At 47.3% G+C, this 26407-nt stretch overlaps 1 protein-coding gene across 1 annotated transcript in view; it reads left to right on the top strand.

Moving 5' to 3' along the window:
• Positions 1-352: 352 nt before the first annotated feature.
• OBSCN (obscurin, cytoskeletal calmodulin and titin-interacting RhoGEF) overlaps positions 353-26407 on the top strand; it is a 294672-nt gene continuing 268617 nt past the window's right edge. Inside the window, exons 1-4 of the mRNA XM_084859836.1 lie at positions 353-1490; positions 14601-14870; positions 19640-19903; positions 25700-26002. Coding sequence (XP_084715962.1) covers positions 353-1490; positions 14601-14870; positions 19640-19903; positions 25700-26002 — 1975 coding nt within the window. The remainder of the gene's footprint in view (positions 1491-14600; positions 14871-19639; positions 19904-25699; positions 26003-26407) is intronic.

Here is a 26407-nt window from a genome sequence, read left to right as displayed (position 1 = left end):
ATAAATAAATCTCGAGCATGACACACGCTTAGCTGATATGAAGCTAATGAATATTCCATGGTCATGAATAGCTGGGTGCTAAAAAATATGTCCTCTCAAGCTAAAGATGTTTTGCAATCCTGCTTGGATTCATGGTAAATTGGCTTTGAATATGTTGCGGTTAACCTCTTGAAGGAACTAGGTGGGTTTCTCTGGGATGAGAGACCAACTTGGAGCTCATAGGTGGAATTATTTAAGAGCTAGAAACAGGTACTGTTGCTTATGATATGTGATGATTGTTGCTTAGGATACGTGTTGATTGTTTCTCATGATATTGTTGTTTCTTTTCTCTTCTACTTCCTAGGCCATCAAGATGGATTACAGTTCTTACAGTGGAGTCCCAAGGTTCTTGACCAGGCCTAAGGCCTTTGTGGTCTCCATGGGGAAAGATGCTACCTTGAGCTGCCAGATTATTGGAAATCCCATCCCTTTGGTGAGCTGGGAGAAGGATAAACTTCCTATCCAGACAGGGGGAAGATTTAAAATGGTGGAAGATGGCGATTTATATCGTTTAACAATTTATGACTTGAGCTTGGAGGACAGTGGCCAGTATATCTGCAGGGCTAAGAATACCATCGGGGAAGCGTTTGCTGCAGTCAGTATCAAAGTTGGGGAACAAACCACTGTGACAGAATCAGCACCTTACTTTATCCAGAAGCCCACTTCTATCAGAGTAATAATGGGAGAAGATGCCATGTTCAAGTGCATTGTCCAGGGTAGCCCTCCCCTTTCTGTAAACTGGGAGAAAGACGGGAGGCACCTGGGTGGGCGGTCAGAGTCTAACCGCATCCAGATTGAGTCCCAGGGGGAGAAAAATGCCCTCAAGATCCAGAGTACTCGGTTGGTGGACAGTGGAACGTACACTTGCCGTGCGGAGAACCCTCTTGGGGCCACCAGCGCGGCAGCTGCATTGGTGGTGGACACGCCGGAATCTTACAGCCCAGGTGGCACTAGACACGATGTCGACGTTGCCAACAGCAAGACTTCCCCTTTGCTGTCACACTTGCAAAAAAGGCGGGAAGAAATCAGGAAGACAGACCTATCCGCCACTGATGCCTTGATCTCCACAGCATACTCCTCCACAGAAAGTCGATCAAAGCTTGGCTTGAGCCTCTCTCTTGATTACGAGAGGGCTGCCAGCTTGACTGCCAAGGGCTTTCGGGGCGATGGCAGTTCTTACTACGGTGTGACAACGCGCACTTTCACTGTCACCGAGGGAAAACATGCCAAGATGAGCTGCTACGTGACGGGAGAACCCAAGCCAGAGATCGTTTGGAAGAAGGATGGCGAGGTCATCCTTGAAGGTCGTAGGCACATCATCTATGAGGATGAACAGGAGAACTTTGTACTGAAAATCCTCTTCTGCAAGCAAATCGATAATGGTCTCTACGCTTGCACAGCCTCCAACCTGGCAGGACAGACCTACAGCTCTGTGCTGGTCACAGTCAAAGGTGAGTAGATGTGGTTAGCTATTGTTGTTATCCTCATCGTGTGAGCTTGGGCTAAATATGTGTTCCAGTTCCACCGGCAGTCAGCGCTGCAGGATGGATTGAGCTTGATTCATTGCCAGATTCAGGGTTGCAAAGGACCTCCTGGCTCCCCATGCTAAGCACCCTTTGTCCATCTAGCCCTATATTGTGCACCACTGACTGGCAGCCAGCTCACGTAGGCTTTTAACTTGGGGCGCCAGGGATTGAACCTGGGACTTTGAGCATGTAAAACATGTGCTTTACCCTACTGAGTTTCAGTCCATCTTGCTGCTCCATGTGGCTGCCCCATACGTAGGGCTGATGTCAAAGTAGTCATGGTTGGGCATCTGTTGAAGGCCCACACCCCAGCAGAGGCCCACTGACAAGAGCCTCCTGGGGGTGTCTCCATGAGCGATTTACTCCGAGCTGGCTGCGTTTGGAGGTCGCTAGGGACACATGACATCGTGGCCATCAAGAAGCCACCCCGGAGCTTATCAGGGAAAAACCGGATTTCCTGCTTAAACTTCGATTCTTTTCCTTAAGTTGGGTTCCCTCCAGTATAGTTGCTGTGTGCCCCAACCCCCGCATATACCTCGGGTGTGCTAGCCCTGCCAGGGGTGTGCCTTTCACCGTGACCCGGGTCAAGGGGTATTTCGTATGTGTTTCCTGTCCCTGAACAAACCAATTAGTGTCTACTCAGAATTAACTCCCATGGTGGCCAATGAGACTTGTCTCCTGAAATTGCATATCAGAATTTACAGAGATCCCCCCCAACTGAAATAGCACATTATAAAGCACTAATTCCCTAAAGCCTGTAAAGTGCTTTCTCAAAGCTGCAATTCGCCATTGTTTGGTTTACTGCTGTCTGGAAGTAACTACTTCCACCTTCGATCATCCCGATCCTGCGCAGGATTGGGTTAGAAAGGGGGCTGGTTTCCCCACCATTTCCCCTCCCTGTCTTTCCCAGTACAAACATATGTGTGCCTACTCTGGAGTAACTCCCATTGTAGACAATGAGACTCGTCCCCAAACTGCGCACTCCCGAGATTCCCATGAATCGAAATAATGCATTTAGAGAGCCTTTGAAGCTTTGAAGCTTCAATTGATCACAGCAGAGAAGCTAGAACACGGTGTTCCTTTCGTGATTGTGGAGGGGGGGTGGGGGAAGAGAGAGAAAGAGAGCGATTTCTGTTGGTGCAGGGGAGGAAACCTCCCAGGATTTTATCAAAGGAGAAAGGGGGGAGGGCCTGGATGAGGGGGGGAGCCTCTCTTATTGGTTGAGCAGCCCCTGCCAGTTAGATGACGTTCACTCCAACCCCGCCCCCGGCAAAGTATGTTCTGCGGAGCAACTGCGATACACTAACTCGTGGAGCCCTGCGCAGACCGAAGCCAGCTCCTTGAAAAATCTAGACAAGCCACGATCAGCTTCTCCTTCTTATCTCCTTCCATTGTCGTGGAGAAACCCCTCGGGATTGCTCCTCCTCTTTGTCATTGCAACCTGTGTGTTTACCTGCTTCTCACTCTGACCTGGACAACAGTGGCGGTGAGGAGGAGATGCCACTGCCTGCTTGCTCCCTGGCAATCTGCCTGTCAAGCAAGCAAGTGGTAGCAATGATGAGAAAGAGGAGGAGGAGCAAAAGGAGGTGGGGAAAATGGTGGGGAGAACGTAGATGCACAAAAGGGGGAGGCCCATTGAGGGTGCCTTGCCAAAGGACCCACCAAAAGCTGACCATATAATCCAAAATGTGTATTCTAAAATCGCTTCTAATGTTGTATGGGCTTAGGGATGCACACCTCTCAGATCATGTACCTCTTTATGGGTGCTGCTAAAAATATGACTGCCAGAAGTGACCACTTGGGTTATTTGTGCCATCACACCAGCTCTGTATTTGGGATTGTTGCTTTACCTTGTAGTGTACAGTTTGGCTTTCTTTCTTGAGTCAGCTGGAGCTGTTTGCTCTCTAGCACCTTCTGTAACGTTAACGCTCTCTGTTTCTTGAGTACATAGGTTAACTGGGGTGGTCCAGGGGAGGAGGTTGAGTGGGTTAAGGGGTGCCTCATGGTAGCTGGACACAATGGATGTCTAGACCCTTCCAACCAGGTGATTCTGATATGTTTGTCGCCTTCTTCCCAAGCCACTGTAAGGTTGAAAGGGACTGCAGCTGAATAGATCTCCAGGCCTGGTTATGTCTGAATGGGAGGTTTTAGCAATGAAGTCATTTTATGGCTCATCTGCAAACTGATTAAGGCATTAGGGTACTCAAGGATTAAGGGCAACCATCCTGCATACACCACGCGATTTGGTCATTAACAGTCACTGGGCGTTCGCTCCTCCGTGAGTGATCAAGCAAATGCGAGGGACTTAAATCCAGCCTGCCTGTGTCCATCAGGTATTCAGCAGACAGTGACAGAGGGCTGTGACAGTCTGACAGCTGTTTGGCGGTCTGCGTGCCGTGAGCTGCAGGGCCTCCATCACCTTTCATGGTGACAGGTGTCCTCGGGGGCAAACACGGCCTCAAAAGGCAGTGCCGCCGAAGCTGCTCCCTCATTAGCACACTCAGCAGAGGGCCGCAGCTGAAAAATGGTGCCCCTCCTGACTGTGCGCCTTCCCAAAGCACCGTTCTTTTAGGGTGCTTGGGCCAGGTGTTCCAACCAGTTCTGTGTTTAATAGTTCACTCAGTGCCAGCTCCTAGTTTTGGAGGGCCCTTGGACAAGACACCCTCCATGGGCCTCCTCCCTCAGGGAGTATGTATGTATGTATGTATTTACAATATTTGTATACTGTTCTGTATCTAGAACAGATTTTGGAGCGGTGTACACAGAAGATAAAACAGTAAAAGCATGAAAAGATTAAAACACAGCATTAAAATTACACATGTTTAAAAACACAATGCCAGTAGAAACCGTAACTGGTCAATTAAGGAATGCCTCCTGGAAGAGTGCTGTTTTCAGGAGGCACCGAAAACAATGCAGTGTTGGTACCTGCCTGATCTCCAGGGGCAGGGAATTCCAAAGAAAGGGGGCCACCATGCTGAAGGCTCCTGGTGGCTTCCGATCAGGCTGTAGGTCCATGTGGAACCACGTTCTCTCCACCATTGTTACCAGCTGCTATTGCTCCTCACCCTCTCTTTCATCTTTGCTCCCACTTGCTTGCCTGACAGGCAGAGAGCCAGTGAGCAAGCAGGCCGTGACATCTGCTGCTGCTCCTCCTCACCACCACTGTTGACTGGGCGAGAGCAAGAGGCAGGTGAACAAGCAGGTTGCCATGGTGAAGAGGATGGGCGGCTGCTGGGTGTGGGCCCTTGGCAGGTGCCCAGCCATGCTGACTCTTGACGCCAGCACTGAGTTTACCTATGGAGCACATTCACAAGGGGACCTGCAACAAAATGTTGTGGTGTCGAGTGCTTCTGTTTGCTTTTCCAGTCAGTCAGCTGTGCTCTTTTCCAGGATGCTCCACTGTCGCCCCCCCACCTGGTTTTCCATCCCCCCGCCCCCCATAGTCATTCAGCATTCTATGACAACTGAGCATGCTACACCCTCTTTGGGCTGTTTTGGTTCCCCTTCTCCTGCTACATACTTAACGCTTTTTTCTAAAGATTGTTTTGTACTGCAGTCCTTGGGGTCGCTCCAAATGTGCTGATACCTCTCTCGTGTGTGAACAATGTTAAGTTGCTATGTGAACAACAGCCTGGTGCCAAAGACATCCACTTTGAATTCAAGAATTCGGACAGCAGGAATTTGTTTTGCATAGCAGAACTGGAACTCGCATTCCTTCCACACAAAAATCCATTCATGGTTACCTCAAGATTCCTTCATTTCAGTATAATTTTGGCCATGGGAGGGTTATTTTGTTGCTGCTATTGTTTTAACAACTGAAACTCAGAAATCCTCACCAATATACCAGTAGATCCAGGTCTACCTTCTGCCCACCCCTGTAATAGGATATTAGTTAGGCTAAAGGGACAGTTTCTTTAAGGATATTTTCTTCAAATTTTGAACACAAGAACCTGGGGCAAGCATTAGCAGCTAAGGGACAAACTTCATGTTACATTATGCATGCTTTAAAAAAACACACACATTTAGACTGGCTACTTTTTATTTTGAAGTAAAAGCAGCCATGGAGCCACAATCTGGATCAGGACCCCACACTTTCCCTTCCGAATAAAAGTGGCCAGTTTTAGCTTCTTTTTTTAAAGTGTGAATAATATAACATGTACTTTGGCCCTAAGTGATCCAGGCTGTTGAGTTGTCTGGGGCTCCATTTCTAATAAGGTGTGGTGTCTTAGGGCTCCTTCATGCCGGGCTTTTATCCTGTGATTGAGATGGCTTCTTCACGGAAGTTTGCGGGCTCTTTACATGACGTGGTGACCCTGCCGTGACCGTCCTGCAATAAATGCCCTTTGTTCCGTTTTTAAATAGATCGCAGATAATGAGCTATCAAATTACCCCATTGTGTTCCGCTTCAGTTTCTTCCATGAAAAGACTTAAAGGGGCAAGAAGAGGTGCACGATCAATGGAAGACTCAGATAAGGGGGAGGGGAGGAGGGGGAAAGGGGAAGGGGAAAAGGAAGCACATGTAAAGGGAGTCAGTTCTGATCCTGCATTTAAAACGGAAGCAGAAAGCTCCATTTTAAATGCAGGATTTTAGGCTGGTGTAGAGATGCCCTTAGATTCCTTAGGGAGGGTGCCCATTGTGCGTGCCTTGCCGAAGGGGCCTCCAAAACCCGGAGCTGACATTGCTGCCTTAGACCGAGGCAGACTCTTTGTCCATCTAACTCAAGTGTTGTCTACACAGTGACTCCCAGCAGCTCTCCAGGATTTCAGACTGGAATTTCTTTCCAGTCCTATCTGGAGATGCTATGGATTGAACCTGGAATATTTGCATTGCATGCAAAGCATCTGCTCTGCCAATGAGCTACGGCTTATATCCTAGGGCCCCCTGCGTTGCGTATGACCTTTAGGGTTTTGTAGTTCTTCCAACAAAGCACGGTGATCCAGTGAAAATCTCTCACCTGTGAGCCAAAAGCATTTAATGCCAGGCCTACAAGAGATTGTGACCTTACAGTACATCCCACCCACTAACAGGACCAGTGTTAACAGCCTTAAATATTTGTTCATAGCTGAAGCTTCCTTTCAGAACTCACAACAAAAGTAGGGATGTAAGGACAGAGACCGGGCCTAGGTTAAAAACATTGTGGGGAGATGCCACTGGCAACAAAGAACTTCTCTTTATGGGTGTATGAGAAATCAAATACCTTGTCTTCCATTTCAGATACATTTGAGCAGCTGTGACAACGTGCAGGAAAGGGGTTGACAGGACTGGCGTTAACAAGTGTGGTTATTTTAGCAAAGATGATAATGTGATGCTCAAGTCATAAACAGTGGCCACATAACCTGGTTTCATGTTGCACAGCTTAGAAATCTGGAAGACAAGCTTGTGAGGATGCCATAAACTGGGGAAATGGATGGGTTTACTCTTGCCAGCTTCAAATGCTGGAAAGATCTTTCAAAAGCTTACAGAAATCAAATTGGTTTTAAACCATGTAATGTTTTGATGTCTCTTATATAAAACCCCCCCCTCTCAGCTGAATTTGTCTGAAAGTGCAGAAGGCAGTTAGCAGTGAAATTGTAGGCAGATTGTGATTTAAATGAACAGAAGAAAGAATCAGTTTGATCAAATCTACCTGAGTTTCCCTTTGGGGAAACACACATTACACCAGCACTCCTTTCCCTTCCCCAGTTACATCAGTCCTTTGCACCATTTAAAAAGCATGATAAACCAGGCAAGACCTGAAGTCTCCTTTTAGCCTACTACGTTCACGGATAGCATTCAGTTCTTTGCCATACTCCCACCATTTATGACCCGAGGAGTAGTTCCTCCTTGCTCCTAAGCAATGCACCAGTGCTCAGCAACTCCCCTCTCAGTGCTTCAGAAAGAAAAACTCCATGTGGACCGCTTCTGTTGGTTGCAGTACGAGACTGGACGTGCACATAAGAGTTCTTCTGTCATCATGCTGACATTGTCAACAAGCAGGATCGCTTGACTTTATAATCTTAGCCATGTGGAACGTAATGCCATCCAGCCCCAGAAACAATTTTGACATTATAGTCAAGGGGGTTGACAAAGGAGGTGCTGTCATCGTCATGACCTAGTCGGATTACAGACTGGAGGCTGATAGGCAACTTTCCAACATCGCATTCATTCTATGGCCACTGTCCTTGGACCCCACTTAGGAGGGATGCATCCTGGTGAAGAAGCTTCTTGCAGAAGTTCAGGTGCAAAACTAGACAGACACAACCCAGGAGTCTCGGCTAGGGGTCTTTACATTCTATCCTAAATCCACATCCTGGGTAACCCATTGTCTCGGGCACTGCCACTCTCAGAGTTGAGTTATCTGGTTAGGTGGGCTGTATTCTCATGCTAGTTGTGCTACTACTTTCTGTGGGTTATCACAGACTTCCTGAGGAAACTACAGTCCAGTGATGATCTAAGAGAAAACACCGTTCAGGCAACTATGGATGTAGAAAAGCTTCCCCAAACGGACACCCTTCAGATGTGTTGGACTGCAGCTTCCACGATCCCCCAGCCACCTATGCTGACTGGGGATTATGAGAGTTGTAGTCCAACACATCTGGAGGGCACCAGGTTGCCGAGGATCTCACCCAAGGCTGGACTACAACGGCCGTCCCCAAGCTGGTTCCCTCCAGACTTTTTGGACTTCAACTCCTATCAGCCCCAGGCAGCATAGCCAATAGTCAGGAAGGCTGGGAGGTGTAGTCCAAAATGTCTGGAGGGCACCAAGTTGGGGGAGACTAGACTACAAGCCATCAAGAAAATTATCCCTGATAATGCCATGACACTCTTGGCTCCTGAGTTCTGTCGATTTGTCTTTACCCTCAACCATTTCAGAGTGGGAGACAGTGTGAATGTTCAGGTCAACAGCAGTGCTATGAGTTCCTGTCTGCGTGGCCCCAAAGCATGCCAACATATTTATGGTTGACTTAAAGGAACACTTCCTCAGTTCAAACCTCCAGTGTGTTTCCTTTACCGGAGATATATCGGTCTTCATCCTCTGGACCCGGGGAAGGAAGCCCTTGAGAAATTCCACTAGGAATTCAACAGTCTCCACTTCACCAGCAACCTGTGCCTGGGCCAGGCCATGCAGGAAGTTCATTGTGCAGACACTACAGGGAAATATGCAGTGGACATGTAGACACCATGTTATACTGGGAACCCACTGGTGGTGTTTATGGGTTCATTATCAGACCTTTCCCTCCAGCCTGCGAGATAGGCTTTCAACTTTTGTTTTAACCACACATGCCCATGAAAGGTAGGAAAGGCCTCTTGTGCCTTTCAGTAGTTACAAAGAAGGGGAATGTCTGGCAGGCACTGCTTGTCATGCAGAACAGCTGTACCTGCTGAAATTCCTCCTCCTCCAAAATTGGTAAAGGTACAGAAGACCAATCTTTGCATCTGGCCACACTGTTTCTGTCTTTCTTCTCTTTAAAAAAGAAAGAAAGAAAGATAAGAAAATGGTGATGATTTCCACCCTAGGTCAGGGTGAAATCACCAGTGTACTGCAGGATGAGGCCTAGCAGAGAAAATAAGAGAAAGTACTTGCTGTCACCTATGGTTCACAGCCAAAGCTTCTCCAGCACATCGTCAGAGACCTACAGCCTGTGTTATAAAGGATCCTGCTCTTCAGGTGAAGATGCAAAATCAGGAACTGAGGTTCTGTAACCAGCCCTGGTGCCAGTTCTGTTCCCATAATTACCTGGGCAACACAATCATGGGACCAAGCAGCACCAGTGGTATAGTCATAGCATCATGGCCTCATACACCTGCACGTCTCCTAATATGATACATAACATCATTGACCAATAATGGTCCTGATGGTGCAGCCTTCAGTTGCAACTTGGCAGCATGAGGCATTCTATCTCAGAATCCTATTTTCCTAAGATATCTAAGGGGAACTCTATATGTTTGGAAAAGCTAATTGGTATGGTTCTCTGAAGGTGCACATCAGACTGCAGGTGGGGGAATGAATGATGTGATCAAATTTCACCCTCTCCCAAACATCATGCCTGTGGAAAGTTAGGCTCTCAGGAAGAAGGGTTGTAGACTAGACTTCTCCAAAATGTGGAGGTAGTTTAGTTTTGCATTTTAAATCGATACTGTTTTGTTGTCTAGTCACCCTGGGAGCTCTGGCTGTGGAGCCATGTTGGCAGGGCAGACACACTAAAATAACATAGCTTTCTACATGCAGGAAATGTTATGCGGTGAAGCGTGATCTCCTATCAGCAGTCTGAAGTGGTATGGTTCCAGGAGGACTGTACCACACAGGATTTTGGGGGGAAGCGTAGACCAAGTTCTTAATTTGGAATGCAGCATATTCGTCTCTAAAGTAACCGATTGTTTAAGTACTCAAAGTATTCCAAACAGAGGGAAGAACAAGGGAATGCCATGTGTCATGCTGGAAGCCCTGCATGTTATTTCCAACAGGTGGCCTGTCATGAAGTGATTTATAACCGTCCTACCCACTGGCAACCCTCTTGGAGGGCATCGGGAGTGGCACAACTTATTCCTGACCTTCAAACATTCAGGAGCAGGACATCTGGGGAGAAGCAGCCCTGAGGAGGTGGGATTGCAAACTAAGGCTGAGGGTGCAATGAAAAGCCCTCAAATAAGTTTGAAGGAAACGATCTGGGACCCTCCTTCCCCAACCAGGTGCCCTGAGGTGTGTCGGACTGCAATCCTCCCATCATGTCTGGCCAGCAATGGCTCTGGTGGCTTGGAATGATGGAAGTGACAGTCCAACACAGCTTGAGGGCACCAGGTTGGAGAAGGTTGATCCAGGCTGTCCCAGAAGTAAAGACACATGGGTTGATGGATCAGAAGAGCTGTAGCTGGTTGATCATTCACTTAAATTTCCATACAGCCTGAACGATAGCTCTGGAGCAAAAAGCATATTTTCCTCGTTTTCAGATGACAGACATAGATCTACCCATCCTAAAATGGCTCTGACGTGGGCCTCTAACGTCACTTGATAAACACCTAGCTTCTGGCCCATCAGGACTGGCACAGACTGAAGCAGTTCGGTGCAGCCAACATTCTGTGCAAAGGCAATGAACGCCCAGGCAGAATCCACGAAGAAGCTGGCATTGAACTGCAAAGTGCTGCCACCATCTGGTGCCGGAGGAGGAGGGGGTGTCTAGCTTGCACACTGCATGCATTTACACCAACTGCATGGACAAAGGCCTGTGGTTTTCTGCACATCTGTCATTATTTATTTTATTTATTGCATTTATACCCCGCCTTTTTTCCTCTTGCAAGGAACCCAAGGCGGCTTACATTATCCTCCTCCTCTCCATTTTATCCTCACAACAACAACCCTGTGAGGTGGGTTGGGCTGAGAGTCTGTGACTGGCCCAAAGTCACCCAGTGAGCTTCCATGGCTGAGTGGGGACTAGAACCCAGATCTCCCAGCTCCTAGTCCAACACTCTTGCCACTACACCACACTGGCACCACATTAGGTACTGAGGACTGCAGACAGAACAGGTGGCACACACAGTTTATTTCTTGCAGGGGCTCCCTTAATGGCTCATGTAACAGGAATAATAATAATAATAACAACAACAACAAGAACAACAACTACTACTACTACTACTACTAAAATAAACAATAGACAGTGTGGAGAAGCATTGGATGTGGAACTAGGGGGCCATTTATGCATCACCAAAAATAGGACAAAAGGGGACACTGATTTGCATAAAGTTTGCATATGCTAATTGATACATATAGGTACAAATGTAGAAATCATTACTAGAATTTAAATTGAAATGCAGGACATCTGGCCCTAGTAGGGGAGACTGTGATCAGGTGACCTGTGTGGTGTGCCTGCTCAGTTTGTTATCCAGGTGTGAATGGCGGATGGGCAACTTCAAGGCCCCCCACCTCTCCCTTTTATTGGGCTTTCTCTTTAAACTGGACTTGGAGTGGGCAGCCCTTCAAATAAAGGACCCTTTCAGTTAGCGGACTGTCCTCTCACAGCCCTTCAAATAGTGGACTATCCTCTATAAGGGAGAATACTTGGACACCCTATGTGGGCCAGGGAGGCCTGGGTTCAAATCCCTGCTCAGCCATGAAGCTCACTGGGCAGCTTTAGACAAGTCACTGTTTCCTGCCCTATCCTAATGTGGTTGTTCCGAGGATAAGTTAGGAAAACTTCATGTACGCCTCTCTGACGTCTTTGGAAGAAAGCCTGGCTACAAATGTGATTAATAATCAACACGCAGGAAGGTTTAGGAGATGATGGTCTCCCTCCTGGCAGGGGCTCACCTCTCAGTACTTAACATGGGAAAGAGAGTTTTGGAACTCAGTGGGCCTTTCATAGGCAGATGAGGGGTTTTTTTAGGCAGGGACCCAAGGAGGATGGGTCTATCAGCAGCGATGAGCCACAACAGCTTAAATGGGGCCTCCATAATCAGAGGCAGTTTGTCTGGATGGTGGGATTACACAAGGGGGAGATTTATTGCCTTCTGTCCTTGTTTGTGGGCTTCCTGGAGACATGTGCTTGGGCACTTCTGGAAATGGGACGCTGGGCAAGATGGTGTCTTGGACCGTGTCTCCACGACAATGGGAGGACAAGCAAATGGAGGAGTATCAGATTGTTTAAAGGAATCAGCTTTGCTGCGCTTTGGTCCATGCAGGGCTCCACGAGTGAGTGCTCTGCACTAGTAAAAATCACTTCACAGGGTAGGGGTTGGAGTGAACGTCATCCTACTGGCAGGGTCTGCTCAGCCATAAGAGAGGCTTCCCCCCCTCTCCCCCTGTTTCTCATTTCCCCTGAAACTCCAGATGCACCTGCATTTCAGGAGCAAGCCTTATGGAGCACAATGGGAGTTACTTCTGAGTAGACACACATATGCTTGTGCTGGGAAAGAGGTAGGGGGGACACAGGGTTGGAAAACCAGCCCCCATTCCAACAGCAGGATCTCTATAATGAAGGTGTGAAATAGTTACTTCCTAAAGCACAACAACGACAACAAGGCAATGAACCAGGCCACAGAGAATTGCAGGTTCCGTGAAGCTCTTTACAGGCTTCAGGGAAACTGACACCCTTTCTAACCGCAGGATCTCTATAACAAAGGTGTGAAGTCGTTACTTCCTAAGGCAATAAACGACGGGAGAATTGGAGAATCACAGGTTCGGTAAAGCGCTGTACAGGCTTCAGGGAATCAGTGCTATAAGCTACTATATTCAGTTCAGAGGGATCTCTGTAAATTCAGATGTGCGCAAGCCTCATTGAGTACAATGGGTGTTACTTCTGACATTAATTGGTTTGTGCTGGGAAACACAGGGGATGGGAAACACCCCCTGACCGGGGTCAAGGCCTACTCCTGGGCAGGGCTAGCGGGGCTTGGGCACACAACAGCTATACCGCGGAGATCCTGACTCAAGGAAAAGAATTGGACTTTAGTCTTTAGTCAGGAAATCCAGTTTTTCCGTGATAAGCTCCAGGGTGGCTGCTGGATGGCCACAATGTCATGTATCCCTAGCAACCTCCAAACGCAGCCAGCTGGGAGTAAATCACTGGTGGAAACTACCCTTTGGTCTGGTCCAGCAGGGCTCTACCTCCTTATGAAGAATTATTTAGCAGTCACAGACACTACAAAGAGATGCTGACAAAGGAAGGGGGTATCAATGACTTCATGGAGTTATAGTATAGAGAAGCCTTCCCCAACCTGGTGTAGGTGAAATAATGTATGGATAATAAACTTAATTAAGCAGACCTCCTGTTATTTTGACAGGCTCTTACTTCCTGTCTATATCTGGGTCCATAGAGGTGTGGTTTTTCTGATGCTGAGAAGGCCTCAGTCGTTTTACACTCAGCACAGTTACTTTATAAAAAGATGTTCAGAGACTGCATTTCAAACATTTATCAACTCCAAACAAGTGTATTTAAGACAATTATAGAAAGAAATTGATACCATGGTATTTGTTGAGAAAGGTTACAATAGGAAACCTTTGCTCCTGGTGGTTCCACATGGACCTATGGCCCGACTGGAGTCCACGTGGAGAAGAGCCTTCAGTGTGGTGAAGGCTTCAGGGAGCCTTCTCCCTTCCTATGGAACTCCCTGCCTCTGGAGGTTAGGCAGGTGCCAACACTGGGTTGTTTTTGGTGCCTCCCGAAAACAGCTCTTTTCCAGGAAGCCTTCCTTGGTTAATCAGCCTCGGTTTTATTGGCACTTTGTTTTTTAAAGAATAATTTTCCTATGTTTCATTCTTCTTATCTTTTGTTCATTTTATCTCTTGTTGTTCACCACTCCAGAATCTGTTTAGATGTGGAGCGGTATACAAATGTTGTAAATCAATCAATAAATCAATAAAAGAAAACAAGACAAAGCACAGTGCATACATTACCAATACAGCTTTCTGCTATCAGAGATTATTCCCTGACTGGAGCAACCCCATTCAGTATCTTCTCTTTAGTTTTAGAGTTTTACACTTGAATGTGATATGTGGTGTGATTGCTTACTGTACTCTGATTGGCTACTGTACTCTTTTAATTCCACTTCTTCATACTTCTTCATATTTGTATGACATCATATTTTTACTTGTATAGTTCTATAGAAATTTCCCAGCTTCTTCTCTGTGATTTTGACCTGTCTGGGACATAAACCTTATCAAGCAAGAATGATCTCCTTTCTCTTGGTCAAGTTTCTTGCCAGTAATAGGCCAAAATCAGACTTTGGTTCAGACAGCCATTTTAGCTATGCTTCTTTGATATGCCTGATATGACCATTGCCTTAAAATTGCCTACACTGATGTCCTCCAGATGTGTTGGAATGCAAGTCCCATCATTCCCAGCCAATGCTAGTTCAGCTCCCCGGGGCACTATGGCAGCCTAATGCCACTGTTTGTGACTTTGTGTTGACACCATAGTTGTATGGTGGTGCATCTGTTCATAGAATCAGGTCGTATACTATAAGCTATTTCATCTCACATTTAGAGCCATCCTTAGAGCAAGTTATAATTCTGTGCTGTGGGTGTGATTTCAAAGCTCTTGTTTTTTTTCCTTGTTCCCAAGAACCGAGAATACCTTTCAAGACGAAACTAAGAGATCTGGAAGTCCGGGAGAAGGAGTCGGCTACTTTCCAATGTGAGGTGCCTGTCGCCAGCACAGAAACCTCCTGGTTCAAAGAGGAGACAAAACTCCAACAGAGCAAGAAGTACAACATTGAAGAACAAGGGACGTGTCGGAAGCTCACAGTCCAGAACGTTACCATGGATGACGATGCTGTCTATATCTGTGAAATGAAAGAAGGTAGCAGAACCATTGCAGAACTGAGTGTCCAAGGTAAGTGGAAATGAAGGTCATGCACCCCTTTTCCTTAATGCAAGCTTCTTTCTGACAGCATTTGTGGTTCCAGTGAGAACTAGCAATTGTACGGGCAGCACTTAGTTGGGTCCAGGTGGCGGAGGTAAGAGAACAAATTAGACACACAGTCTTAGCTTCGATAATAAATTGGCCACACCTTCATTGACTTTCACTTGAGTAGGCATGGCAGTGGCATAGGGCGTGGATCCTGTCATCAGCCAGCCTGCCTGCTCTCCGATTCCCCCTTCCGGGCCCTCATGCCAGGAGCGCTGGTGGATAGCAGGGCCGCAGGCACACCATGGCGTGGACCGCTGATGTGAGCCCCTTTCCACCACCCCGGACATGGCCAGCTCGCAGCCCCATGCTGGTCTGGTCTTGGTGCCACATCCCCACCATGGGGGAGCAGGGAGCCCGGTCCCGCTCCCCCTCACCAATGGATCCAGCCCAGTGCCTATCACGCCTGCATAGTTGTGACAAATGTTACAAAGCGAAGCTTCCACAAATAATTTACTGACAGTCCAGTTCAACTAATTTACAGTGGAATTAATCTGGCAAGGGGGAAAAAACCCTTTGCCAATTGGTGTGCAGGTAAACTGGCAACTCCTTCTACTACTGCAAGACACATTGCTACCTGGAGTGGGTGGGTGGGGAGGTCGGCGACTGCAATGCTGAAGCCGCGTGGGAGGTCTGCTTTTAGGGGCCTCAGGTTGAACTGGAGTGAGAACAAAGGAGAGATATCTCACCCCGGTGGGTCCACCCCTTTGGCCTCACCCCCATCATGCCCGTCAGAGCACCGATAGGCTCAGCGGGCCTGTCCCTGGGGAGGCGCCTACGTTGCAGCTCTGCAGCTGCTCTTCGCCAGCCTTTCATAGAATCATAGAATAGTAGGGCTGGAAGGGGCCTATAAGACCTTCGAGTCCAACCCCTGCTCAATACAGGAGTCCAAGTTAGAGCATCCCTGACAGATGGCTGTCCACCCTCGTCTTAAATGCCTCCAGTGTGGGAGAGCCCACCACCTCCCTAGGTAATTGGTTCCATTGTCGGATTGCTCTAACAGTCGTATTGCTCTAACTGGCTTCCTGTAACTTGAGCCCATTATTTCGTGTCCTGCACTCTGGGATGATCAAGCAGAGATCCTGGCCTTCCTCTCTGTGACAACCTTTCAAGTACTTGAAGAGCGCTATCATACCTCCCCTCAGTGTTCTCTTCTCAAGGCTAAACATGCCCAGTTCTTTCAGTCTCTCCTCATAGGGCTTTGTTTCCGTAGGGCTTTGTTTCCTCCCTTTGCTGCTGGCCTACGTGCCTGCACAAATCACAGCTCCCCGGTAAGCAGGGAACTTGGATTAGGGCAGTTAGAGGTGGGAAAAGGCTGCTCTGGGAGGCTTTTTGGCAATTTGGCTAGAGGACAGGGTATAAATGCTGTAAAGAAATAAATGAATGGTCAGAATTATGTAATATGAAAGATCCACCTGGGAATGCAAATCTAACAAGCACATTGTATTCTGAGGGTAGAACCACGTGTTTTATGCCAATGTGTGTAGTGAAGCCCCAATGGCTACTTCTAAGGGCAAATGTTAATATTGTTAACATTGTTAATTTGTTAATATTGTTTATTGTGATTTTTTTATTTTTATGTTACTTGTAAGCCACCCTGGTAGGATTTGTATCCTGAAAGGTGGCATATGCGTAACTGTAAGAGATCAATACGGAAATGTATGCACTTACATACTTTGGGAGAGGGTGAGTTGCAGTAAGGAAGCAGCAGAGGAGAAAAGGTGTTTAACCTTTCCCCTGCCTGCTGTTTTCTCCCTGCAGCACTCCTTTCCCACTGCTGTAAGGTTTGAGATGCATGTTGACGTCACAAAAACATATGTAGCACTCTACTGGAGAAATAGCAGCTTGTAGGACAAAAGCAGTATCAGGGGAAGAATTAATCACTTCTTTCTCCTGCTCCAGTGAAATCACAGTCTGCCCAAGCCTATTTGCCTATTAGAAATGGACAGCAAGGTTGTAGCACAGCATTCTGTTTGCACAGTGGCCAATCGGCTGCTTGTGGGAAACCCATAAATAGGACTTGAGTGCCATAGCACCCTCCTATTGTGTTCCCCAGCAAGTGGTTTACAGAGGTCTGCTGCCTCCAGTATGGGAGGTAGCATATAGCCAGCATGACGAGTAGCCATTGATAGCCTTATCTTCCATGAATTTGTCTAATCTCATTTAAAGCCATCCAATCTGGTGGCCATCACCACATCTTATGGTAGCGATTTCCATAATTTAACTATGTGCTGTGTGAAGAAGTCCTTCCTTTTATCAGTCTTGAATCTCCCACTATTCAGTTTCACGGGATAATTCCATTGGCTTCTAGTAGGATGGGAGAAGGAGAAAAAACCTATCCAGTTTCTCCACACCACACGTTGTCCTTTGTCTCAGGCAGCAAAATGTCTTGTGTTGACCCTGTTGGGGATGAGGGGTCAAAGGTATTAAGAAATCACAGAGCTGCATTAGCAGAACGAACTGTTGCTCCAGGGTCTCCTCTTTCACACCATCAGAGGTCTGTGAGAGCGGATTGTTGCATTAAACTCTGCCTACCTCCTCCTCTGTGCAACTTGAATATGTTGACCATCCTACATGCTGCTGCCATCTATACAGTGGATATTGGTAACTAAATGCATCCAGACATTGTACTAGGAGGCTATAAACGGATGTCCTGTGGGAGTAGGAAGGGATTCCTGTCTCTCTTGGTCACATTGCTGCATGAACAGCTGAGCAGGACCCATAAAACCCATAAAACTCACTTCCTGAGGTACAAAACTGGGCATTCATGGAGCTCAAGGATGACAAGCGGTGGTGAACCCTGTAGCATAGTCCCTGGCTTGCCTCCTGCAAATGTTTCTCTTAATTTCTATGACAGGGCTGGGTTATGAATCCTCCTTCATTCTCCAGCTACCTATCACAAGGTTTCAACACTGCTCTGAACGAGGTGGCCCTAAAATGTGTTGGGCTCACTTCGAGGGAGCAGGAGACTTCAGCAGAAAATGTACATAAAGAAGCAGCAGGCAGGGCTGCCGGAAGCTAACTGACTGCGTGGATTCCTAGGGGTGTAGAGCCTCTTTCAACCTGAGAGCTGAATTCTATTTCAGAGAGCTTTCGGGGCCGCATTCCAATGGTGGGTGGGGCCAAAGGCAAAAGGGGCAGGGCCAAAATACAACTACAACAACAACAACAGCCTATTTGAGCTTACAGCTCTCACTGCCAGTAACTAAGCCTTAGGAGTGGCATCTTGACCTTTCAGAATGGGGGCGGGGGGAAACTGCACAAAAGCCAGGAAATGGCCAAAATGATCAACACTTTGGGGAAAGTGGGTGGGGCCAGTGGAAGGGGACATGGCCATCTAGGGAATCCCAGAGGGCTGGGTTTGGCCCCCAGGCTGGCTAAATGTGGCCCGTGTGCCTGAAGTTTGGTACCCCTGCTTTAGGTTCTAATGAAGGCCCAAGGAGCAGCCCTACCCATTATGCCCCCCCTCACTGCTGCTGGCAAGTATATTTCGGGGGAAATGAAAGACATGGGGCAGCTCAGAATTGGGCTGTGCTTATTTAAGAGCAGACCCCAGATTCAAAGTGATTTTGGCTTGCGTTGCAATAAGTATGGTATCTCAGAAGTAGAGAGGTTGGTTTCCAAGGCCTTCCATTTCCGAAAAGGTTCCATATGGTTTATGCACGTTGTAAGAACAGGAGCAACAATGCAGCTCAGGGGTAGAGCACCTGCTTTGCATGCAGGAGGCCCCAGGATCAATCCCTGGCATCTCAGGTGAAAAGGACCAGGTAGCAGGTGATGGGGAAAACATCTAAATCATTCTAAAAGGTTGAAATGCCTCTCCTGAGGCTTAGTTACTCTCAGTAAGAGCTTTAAGCTCAAATACACTGGAATTTTATTTTAGTTTTGTCCCGACCCTCTTTGCCTTTGGCCTCGCCCACCACTGGCATGCGGTCCCCAAAAGTTTCACCGAAATTTAATTCAGCCCTTCAGGCTGAAAGAGGTTAGACACCCCTGCCCTAAGGCCTTACTAATAGGATTTCCCCAGCACAAAGACATCTGTGGATTGTCGCTTGATACCATAGTTTCTGTTGATAAGGGAAAAGGAAGGGCATGGGGTGGGGGAGTCAAGTGGGCATGGGGAGTGGGGTGACCACCAGGTTTCACTGTATTCTCAGTGACGTCATTGGGAGTATGACAAGGTGTGTAGCTTGGAATGATGAACATCAGAGCATCAGAAGAGCCCTGCTGGATCAGACCAAAGGTCCATCTAGTCTAGCATTCTGTTCCCACAGTGGCCAACCAGCTGCACACAGGAAAACCACAAGCAGGACATGAGGCCAACAGCACCCTCCCGCCCATGTTCCCCAGCAACTGGTGTACACAGGCATGCTGCCTCTGCTACTGGAGGTAGCGTATAGCCATCAGGCTAGCTTTAAAATACGCTAATATGGGCACAATCCAAATCAAGCCTAAATTCGCTCATTTTCAGAGAGCTCAATCTGAATTGGTTGATGTTTCCCACATATTTTTAATTGCAAATACTCAAATCAAATCAGTATTCTTTTGTTTGTTCATTGTGTACGTATAAGCAGTTCATATTTTTGAGTTAGCTGAAGTGATGCAAACAATTTTACGTCTTCCAGGCTCTTGTAATTAAATATGGCATTAATGGTGGTGGGTTTTTGAAATCTTTCCCTCCACTCTCCCCAAAGGGAATATTATCAAGAAACTCCCAAGGAAGACTGCAGTCAGCATAACAGACACAGCTATATTCTGTGTGGAGGTGGAAAACAAGTGTCAGAAATTCCGGTGGCTAAAGAATAAGGAAGAACTGAAGCCCAACAACAGAATTTCCATCACCTCATCTGGCAAAGAGTACAGTATGATAATCCGCGATTGTAAAATGGAGGATGCAGGAGAGATCGTATTTGTGGCTGATGACGAGTGCAGAACATCCACCCAGTTTACTGTCTCTGGTGAGCTGCTCTTTCTTCTTCCTGTGTATGAAGGCCACAGACTTTATGTTTGCTCTGTGTTGATTTCTGCCTATGGTTCTGGCCAGAACAAGAATGTGAAGTGTTATTTTATTTGTTACATTTATATCTTGCCTTTTCCTCAAAGGAGCCCAAGACCACATATATAATCCTCCTCCTCCCCATCTCCATTTTATGCACATAACACGAAGCAATGGGTTACGTTAACTATAGTTTGTTGCTTTAGCCATGAATTGTCCTGCAGATGAGCAAACAAACCATGGCTTATTTTTCCTATTTTTTTTTTGGTTTGTTTCTCTCCTGCCCATTTTGCCAACCTTCAGAGCGGTTTCATTTTCAGGCTGCTCTTGCTGGGTGCCTCTGTATCAGGGCAGACAGCAGTACAAACAAGCCTGGGATAACCCATGGTTCTGGGTTCAGACATCATGACAAGCTATGATTTAAACAAACCTGACTTCATAAACAACAATCCAGCGGTCTGGGTTTGCACATCATGATTACAACATCCGATTGGGCCGATCGGAGTTTGTTTATAGAAACTGGAAGCGGCTTGCAGGGGGCACCCATCCCCACAATTCATGGGTTAAATAACTCACAATTTGCTGCCATGACTTGTGAACTGGGTCAATGACAAGCCAGATTTCAACAAACCACACTGTGGCTTAATGTTAGGTTCAACCCAGGCCATTAATGACTATGGTTAGTTGTACTACTTAGCTAGTTCCAGAGCTTCTCAAAGGATGAAGCAGGCACTGTTGCAGAGGATCAGAACACAAGCAGATCTGCTGGTGAAGAAAAGTTGAGCCCCACCAAAGTTGTAGGCTGGAGCCCTTCTCCAACAGTGGAAATGCTTGGGAATAACTTCCTGTCATCCTGGAAGGCCCGACTTTACCTTCAGGTGACACTGCCAGCTGAACATTTGTGATCAAGAATAACATTTGTCAGCCTAGCTAGGCTGCTGACAAAGATGATGATGATTTGTTCTTACCCTGCCTTTGTTCTGAGGAGCTCAGGATGCAGTGTATGTGGTCTGCTGGACTGTATTCCCATAACAATCCCCACAGGTGAGGCTTCGCTGACAGACAGTGACTGGCCCTAAGTCACCCAGTGAGCTTTGTGGCACAGTGGGGATTTCCACCTAAATCTCCCTGGTCCCACGTCTAACGTATCTTCCACTGTGCCTCAACAGTTTTCAGAAGATCTCTCAGTAACCCTTACAACAACACTGTAAAACAGCTGGGTTGCATTATCACCATCAGGGCTGGCGTTAAAGGTGGGCAGGGTTGGGCACCCGTTCAGGGCCCACACCCCAGCAGAAGTCCACTGGTAAGAGCCCCTAGGAACTGCTCCCGCTCTTCACCCTTGCAGCCTGCTTGTTTACCTGTCTCTCACTCTGGCCGAGACACTGGAAGTGGTGGTATGGAGGAGGAGGAGATGCCACAGCCTACTGGCTCACTGCCAGTCTGACTGGCAAGCAAGCAGGTGGGAGCAAGGATGAGGAAGAGGAGGAGGAGCAAGAACAGCTGGTGACCATGGTAGTGAGAAGGTCCCAGACTCACTGAGGGAGGGGGCCCAGGGAGGGGGCCTTGCCCAAGGGCTCAAAAACCAGGAGCTAGCCCTGCAGAAAGGGGCAGGGTTGCTGAGGCTGAGAGAATGACTTCCCTAGGTCTTCCAAGTGAGTTCCTGGCAAAAGTGACATTTGATCTGGGGACTTCCTGATTCACTGGCCAATCTCTCTTAGACGGTATGCCACAGTAGAAAACAGGTAAGAGGGTGCACGGCTGCTTCCACGTGGGTGGCTCCTAGCGCTACCCATCAAAAGGTGATAGTCACTGTGTGGCTATGCCGTCTTTCCCTCCTTCACAGAGCTTTTGTGGTATGAAAACAGATGGATGAAGCGGTGAACCCAGGAGGGTTTCAAATGGAAGACAACGTCGTCTCCCCACCCCCCACCGCAATTTCATGAACGAGGCAGGGCAATTGTGCAATAAATGTCTGGTCTGGAAGCACCCCAGGGACAGGTGTGCCTGACAAGAGGTAGAGGTGCAGCTAACAGCTCTGCAGGACTTTCAGGAGGTGGGGGTTCAAAAGCAGCCACCCCAGTAGAGGAGTGCGAGGGAAAACTTCTCTCCATTCAGTCAAGGCAGGGATAGAGGAAGAAGGACTTTCCTGGAATGAGGCCAATGGGAGGAAACTGGCACGTTCCGTGGAGAAGAGGAGGTGGTGACCTTGTGTTGTAGCAAAGGTGCGCCAGGCACCACTCCTTTGATAGGCAGCTGGGCACACGTGGTCCTGTGTGTGCATATGTTTGTGTGTGTGTGTGAGGGTGGCCATGTGTTCTACTTTACAGAGGAAGTACAGAGCTTGTACTTGAAAGGCTTTGGGGGAACAGTCCTCTATTTGACAGGGTTTAGAAAAGCATCAGAAGGGAGAACAGGGGCCTAGATGTTGGTCATCAGCAATTAGTACCTGGACAGCAGACTGAGCAGGAATACGGCTCCCCTTGTCACAGTCTTCCCCTGCTATGGTGAGATGTATTTCTCTTTTAATGATAGTCATTATTTCTGTCTATACATTATAAATGCATAGTGTACACGCTATACACTGTCTATACAGTATAAATTTGTGTCTATACACATACATTGGCTTGTGCACATTTCATGCAAATCGGTGTCTTCTTTCTTGACGATGCATCTCCTCTTTTTGGTGATGGGTAAGCGCACACCGCCCGAGTGTGCGTGTGTGTGCAGATTCTCACAAAAGTTCTGTGTAGAAGAACAGAAGGACATATATGGAGTCCTGTATGTTTGCTTGCTAGTTCAGTAACAGGGAGGGGAATGCCATCAAACATGATATAATCCCAACAAAAGAGTAAAAGAGAGTGCATACTTGATCGCACCTTCAGTCTGATGCCTTCTGTGTGATGTGCCGTGGTAGGATGGGCCCCAAACTCCTCTCCAGTACGTTAGGAGGACAAGGAAGGGCAAGTTCCCAAAGCTTGCTCCCCACCGTTCTAAAAAGAAATGTGCTGATACAGACACAGTGTTAGTTAGGCATGCAAAGGCTCAAACTGGAGTTCTGGATTTTTGCCTTGGGGAGATTCACTGTGTTAATTTTTATGAAGCCTAATCTAGTTGTTGCTACGAGGCACTGTTTATAGCAAGCGAAATGCAGTAGCTGTTGTTGACCATAGACAACAATGACTCGACTGCTTAAGCCATTCCCCCCTCGTTCTGAATAAAAGGAGCTTGCACCAGGGAATCCGGTAAGAGAGGAGGTTGCCTCTGGACAAATGTTACCAAGCTTAATGTGTCAAGGCCCCAATATCTGATTTTGGCATTTAGGCAACCTACTGAACCTGAGCTGGATGCTGAATTGGCAGGCGCTCCGAAGCTTCGGCCTTCCCCTGAGACCTCGTGGGGAGGGGCAGGGGAATGATACAGTATCTTGTGTCACTGATACATATTTATGTGGGTAGCTAAGGGAAGGAGGATGTGTCAAGCCAAGGTTCCCTATTTTTACTTTTTGTGTCTTACCAATGTTGATTGCTCTATTCAAAAATTGCCTCGTAAGCTCCTTAGACAGTCCTATGGGCCCTGTTTGGACGTGCTGGCCCAGCTTGGGGCCCATCCATGCAGTCCCTTCCCACTTGTTGTCAGCCATGATTTTGAGGCATTCGGTTGTGGATCCATGTTCTGAAGCAGCCGTGTGAAAAGGGTGGCCAATAATGAATCACCAAAAAAGAGGAAATGGATCACCAAAAAAGAGGACAAAAGAGGACACTGATTTGGATAACATTTGCACATGCTAATTTATATGCATAGCTGCATTTTTAAAGAAACATATTATTATAATTTAACTAGAACTACAGCACCGCTCACCATAGTGTGGAAGACTGTAACTAGGAGACCTGTGTGCCTGCTGTTCGGGTGATGTGGGTGGGCAGCTCCAAGGCCCTTTTAGCTCTTCCTTCTGAGGGTTTGCTGTCTTGAAACTGTATGTAGACTGGACTGTCCTTCAAACTGAGGACACCTTCGAAAAGAGAGGACAGTCCTCTGCCAGTCCTTCAAATAGAGGACTGTCCTCTGTAAAAGAGGACACGTGGCCACCCTGCAATGTCAATTACAGAGGAACGCGTAGAACACAGTGCAGTTTGGCTTTCTGCACACCTCTGCAAGCATAGCTTTCTAGGTATCCACAGCTGAATCCACTGAGCTCTGAAAGCACTGCCAGCTTCCACTCGACTGCCTCCCTGCATGGCATCCGCGCCTCAAAGGCAGCAGAGATTGCCTCAGAACCGTGGCTGCGATAGGGGGGGTTCTGTGGGAATGCCCCTCTTCATGCTCAAGAAACAAACAAGACATCAGTGCGCTTTATCCTTGGAGGGTCTCGCATGGAAGAGTATACAGTTGCTGTCCCTGCTTTAAGGACCATTGAGTAGCAGCATGTGAAAACATGGTCAACGTTTTTGCATTTAGTGATAGAACCAAAAGATTACGGTCTCCCCAGGCCATGCCCCCTTTCACTGGCCCCAACCCCTTTCCCCCTGACCACCAATGAGGTGGTCTTCAGGGATCAAAATGTCTTGGGCCAGCCCCAATTCTGCAGTTCCAAGTCATAGACGGATGGATCGATCATCAAAGCAGCCTTTACAGGAACAAATAACAGGGCCGCTGAAGATACTGCCCATTCTGGTGTAGGTGCAATCAGGCTGCATTTATTTAGCATGCAATTTGGGTCCAGATGAACCTGGAACCTTCTGCATGCAAAGCAGGCCCCCTACCACTGCGCTATGACTCATCCCCAGAACTACAGCAATTGCTTGCATTGTTTCTCATCTTTGACACTGTTGGACACTCGAGGAACAAACCACTTCCACTGTGCTAAATTAGTTCACCCAGCCACTTTTGGGATGGTGTTCGGATGAACCAAACAACAAACACCTGGGACTGTCAGGAGGTCCTCTGGCCAAAGGTTAACTAAACTGCAGGCTGGAGGAAGTGGAAGTCATGTCATGCATAGCGGTGTACCCAGAGTCCATGATCAAAACTAGTTGGTTAAATTAGCAGCTGGAAATCCCATTTGGGATTGCTGGGAGGTGGGAAAAGGCTTTAGTCTCCCCCTGTCCACTGTAAGCCCAATACAGCTGAGATCACTGTTTCCCCAGTGCTAATATTGGTGGAGGAACAGCAATCCTAATCAGGATCGGGGGGGATTGCTTTCACTTCCCCCAGCAATCCCATGAGTGTGTGTATGCATGTGTGTTTGCGTGTGTGTGTGCACGCATGCACACATATGTGCAGCCCCCAAACACTACCCGGCCCTGCATGCGGTCCCTTGGGGTTGAAAAAGCTGCCCACACCTGGTTCCGCGAAAAACAGACAGAATGGATTTTACATGAGCCGTACATCCCTGTCACAGCCTGACCCTGCCTGGCCTATTCTTTGGTCAAAGGTCTTTCCAGAAAGAAGAAGGGGGAATTTGGGTTCATTAACAGTTACAAAAAGCTGTCAAAATTATGTTGATATTCATCTTGTGGAGTCTAAACTGGATTCTTGATGCTTTCTAGAGTAATTTGCATTGTTTTATGCTCTGTTTCTATTTGTCTGTTATGGCTAAAACAAAAGTAAAGTAAACAAGTAAAGTAATATTCTTTTACTATACTGTTGAATTTAAGAAAAAGAAATTTAGATACAAATTATTTTAAATTAAGTATCCCCGGACATGGTGGTGTTTCAGACTGACAGTTTGTTCTTTCCTCTTTCTCATCCTATCTAGCTCCAAAGAAGCCTCCATCTCATCCCCCAGTTGACCCAGTGGTGAAAAATAAAACAGAAACCTCAGTGACGTTGGCCTGGTCTCCTCCTAAGATGGAGCGCCCCATCCCCATTGATGGGTACCTAGTGGAACGTAAGAAACTGATGGGATTCACCTGGCTGAGGTGCCATGAATCTCTTGTCCCCGAAAGAGAATTCACTGTGAGCAACCTCACCGAAGAGGCTGACTACCAATTCCGAGTATCTGCGGCAAACAACTATGGCCAGAGCGACTCCCTTGAGTTCCCAGGAACCCTGCACCTTGGTGAGTTCCGAAAGAGCAAGTGTTTGCTGTCTTTGGGAATGTGGGGAGGCTCTTGATCCAGAACAGGCCTGTAGGCCCCTATCTACTTGGGGGTGGAGGGAGGGAGAAATTAGGGTATACTGGAAGGGGGTGTTATAAGTCAATGCAAAACAGCAAACATTGAAAGGCAAGTATTCTAAGAGGGTGCATATATTTAATAAACAATTGCAAGTAACTTGTAATAAAATTCCTCAATAACTACCCATGTGCTAGTCAGTTACCCAGTGCCTTTGCACTCATTGGCCAGAACAATAGAAGGTGGGAGCAGGTTTCTTGCTTGCTTGTTTCCTTTTTTAAAACAAAAATTTATTATAAGATTGCAAATATACAAAATCAAACAAAAAATAATTTCCTTCTGAAATAAAC

This window comes from Heloderma suspectum, chromosome 5 (genome assembly GCF_057233095.1).
Source record: "Heloderma suspectum isolate Gila_16-S chromosome 5, 16-S_ref, whole genome shotgun sequence".
Taxonomy (NCBI): domain Eukaryota; kingdom Metazoa; phylum Chordata; class Lepidosauria; order Squamata; family Helodermatidae; genus Heloderma; species Heloderma suspectum.
The sequence above is the reverse complement of the archived record's forward strand: the minus strand, read 5'-3'. Positions and strand labels throughout refer to the sequence as shown.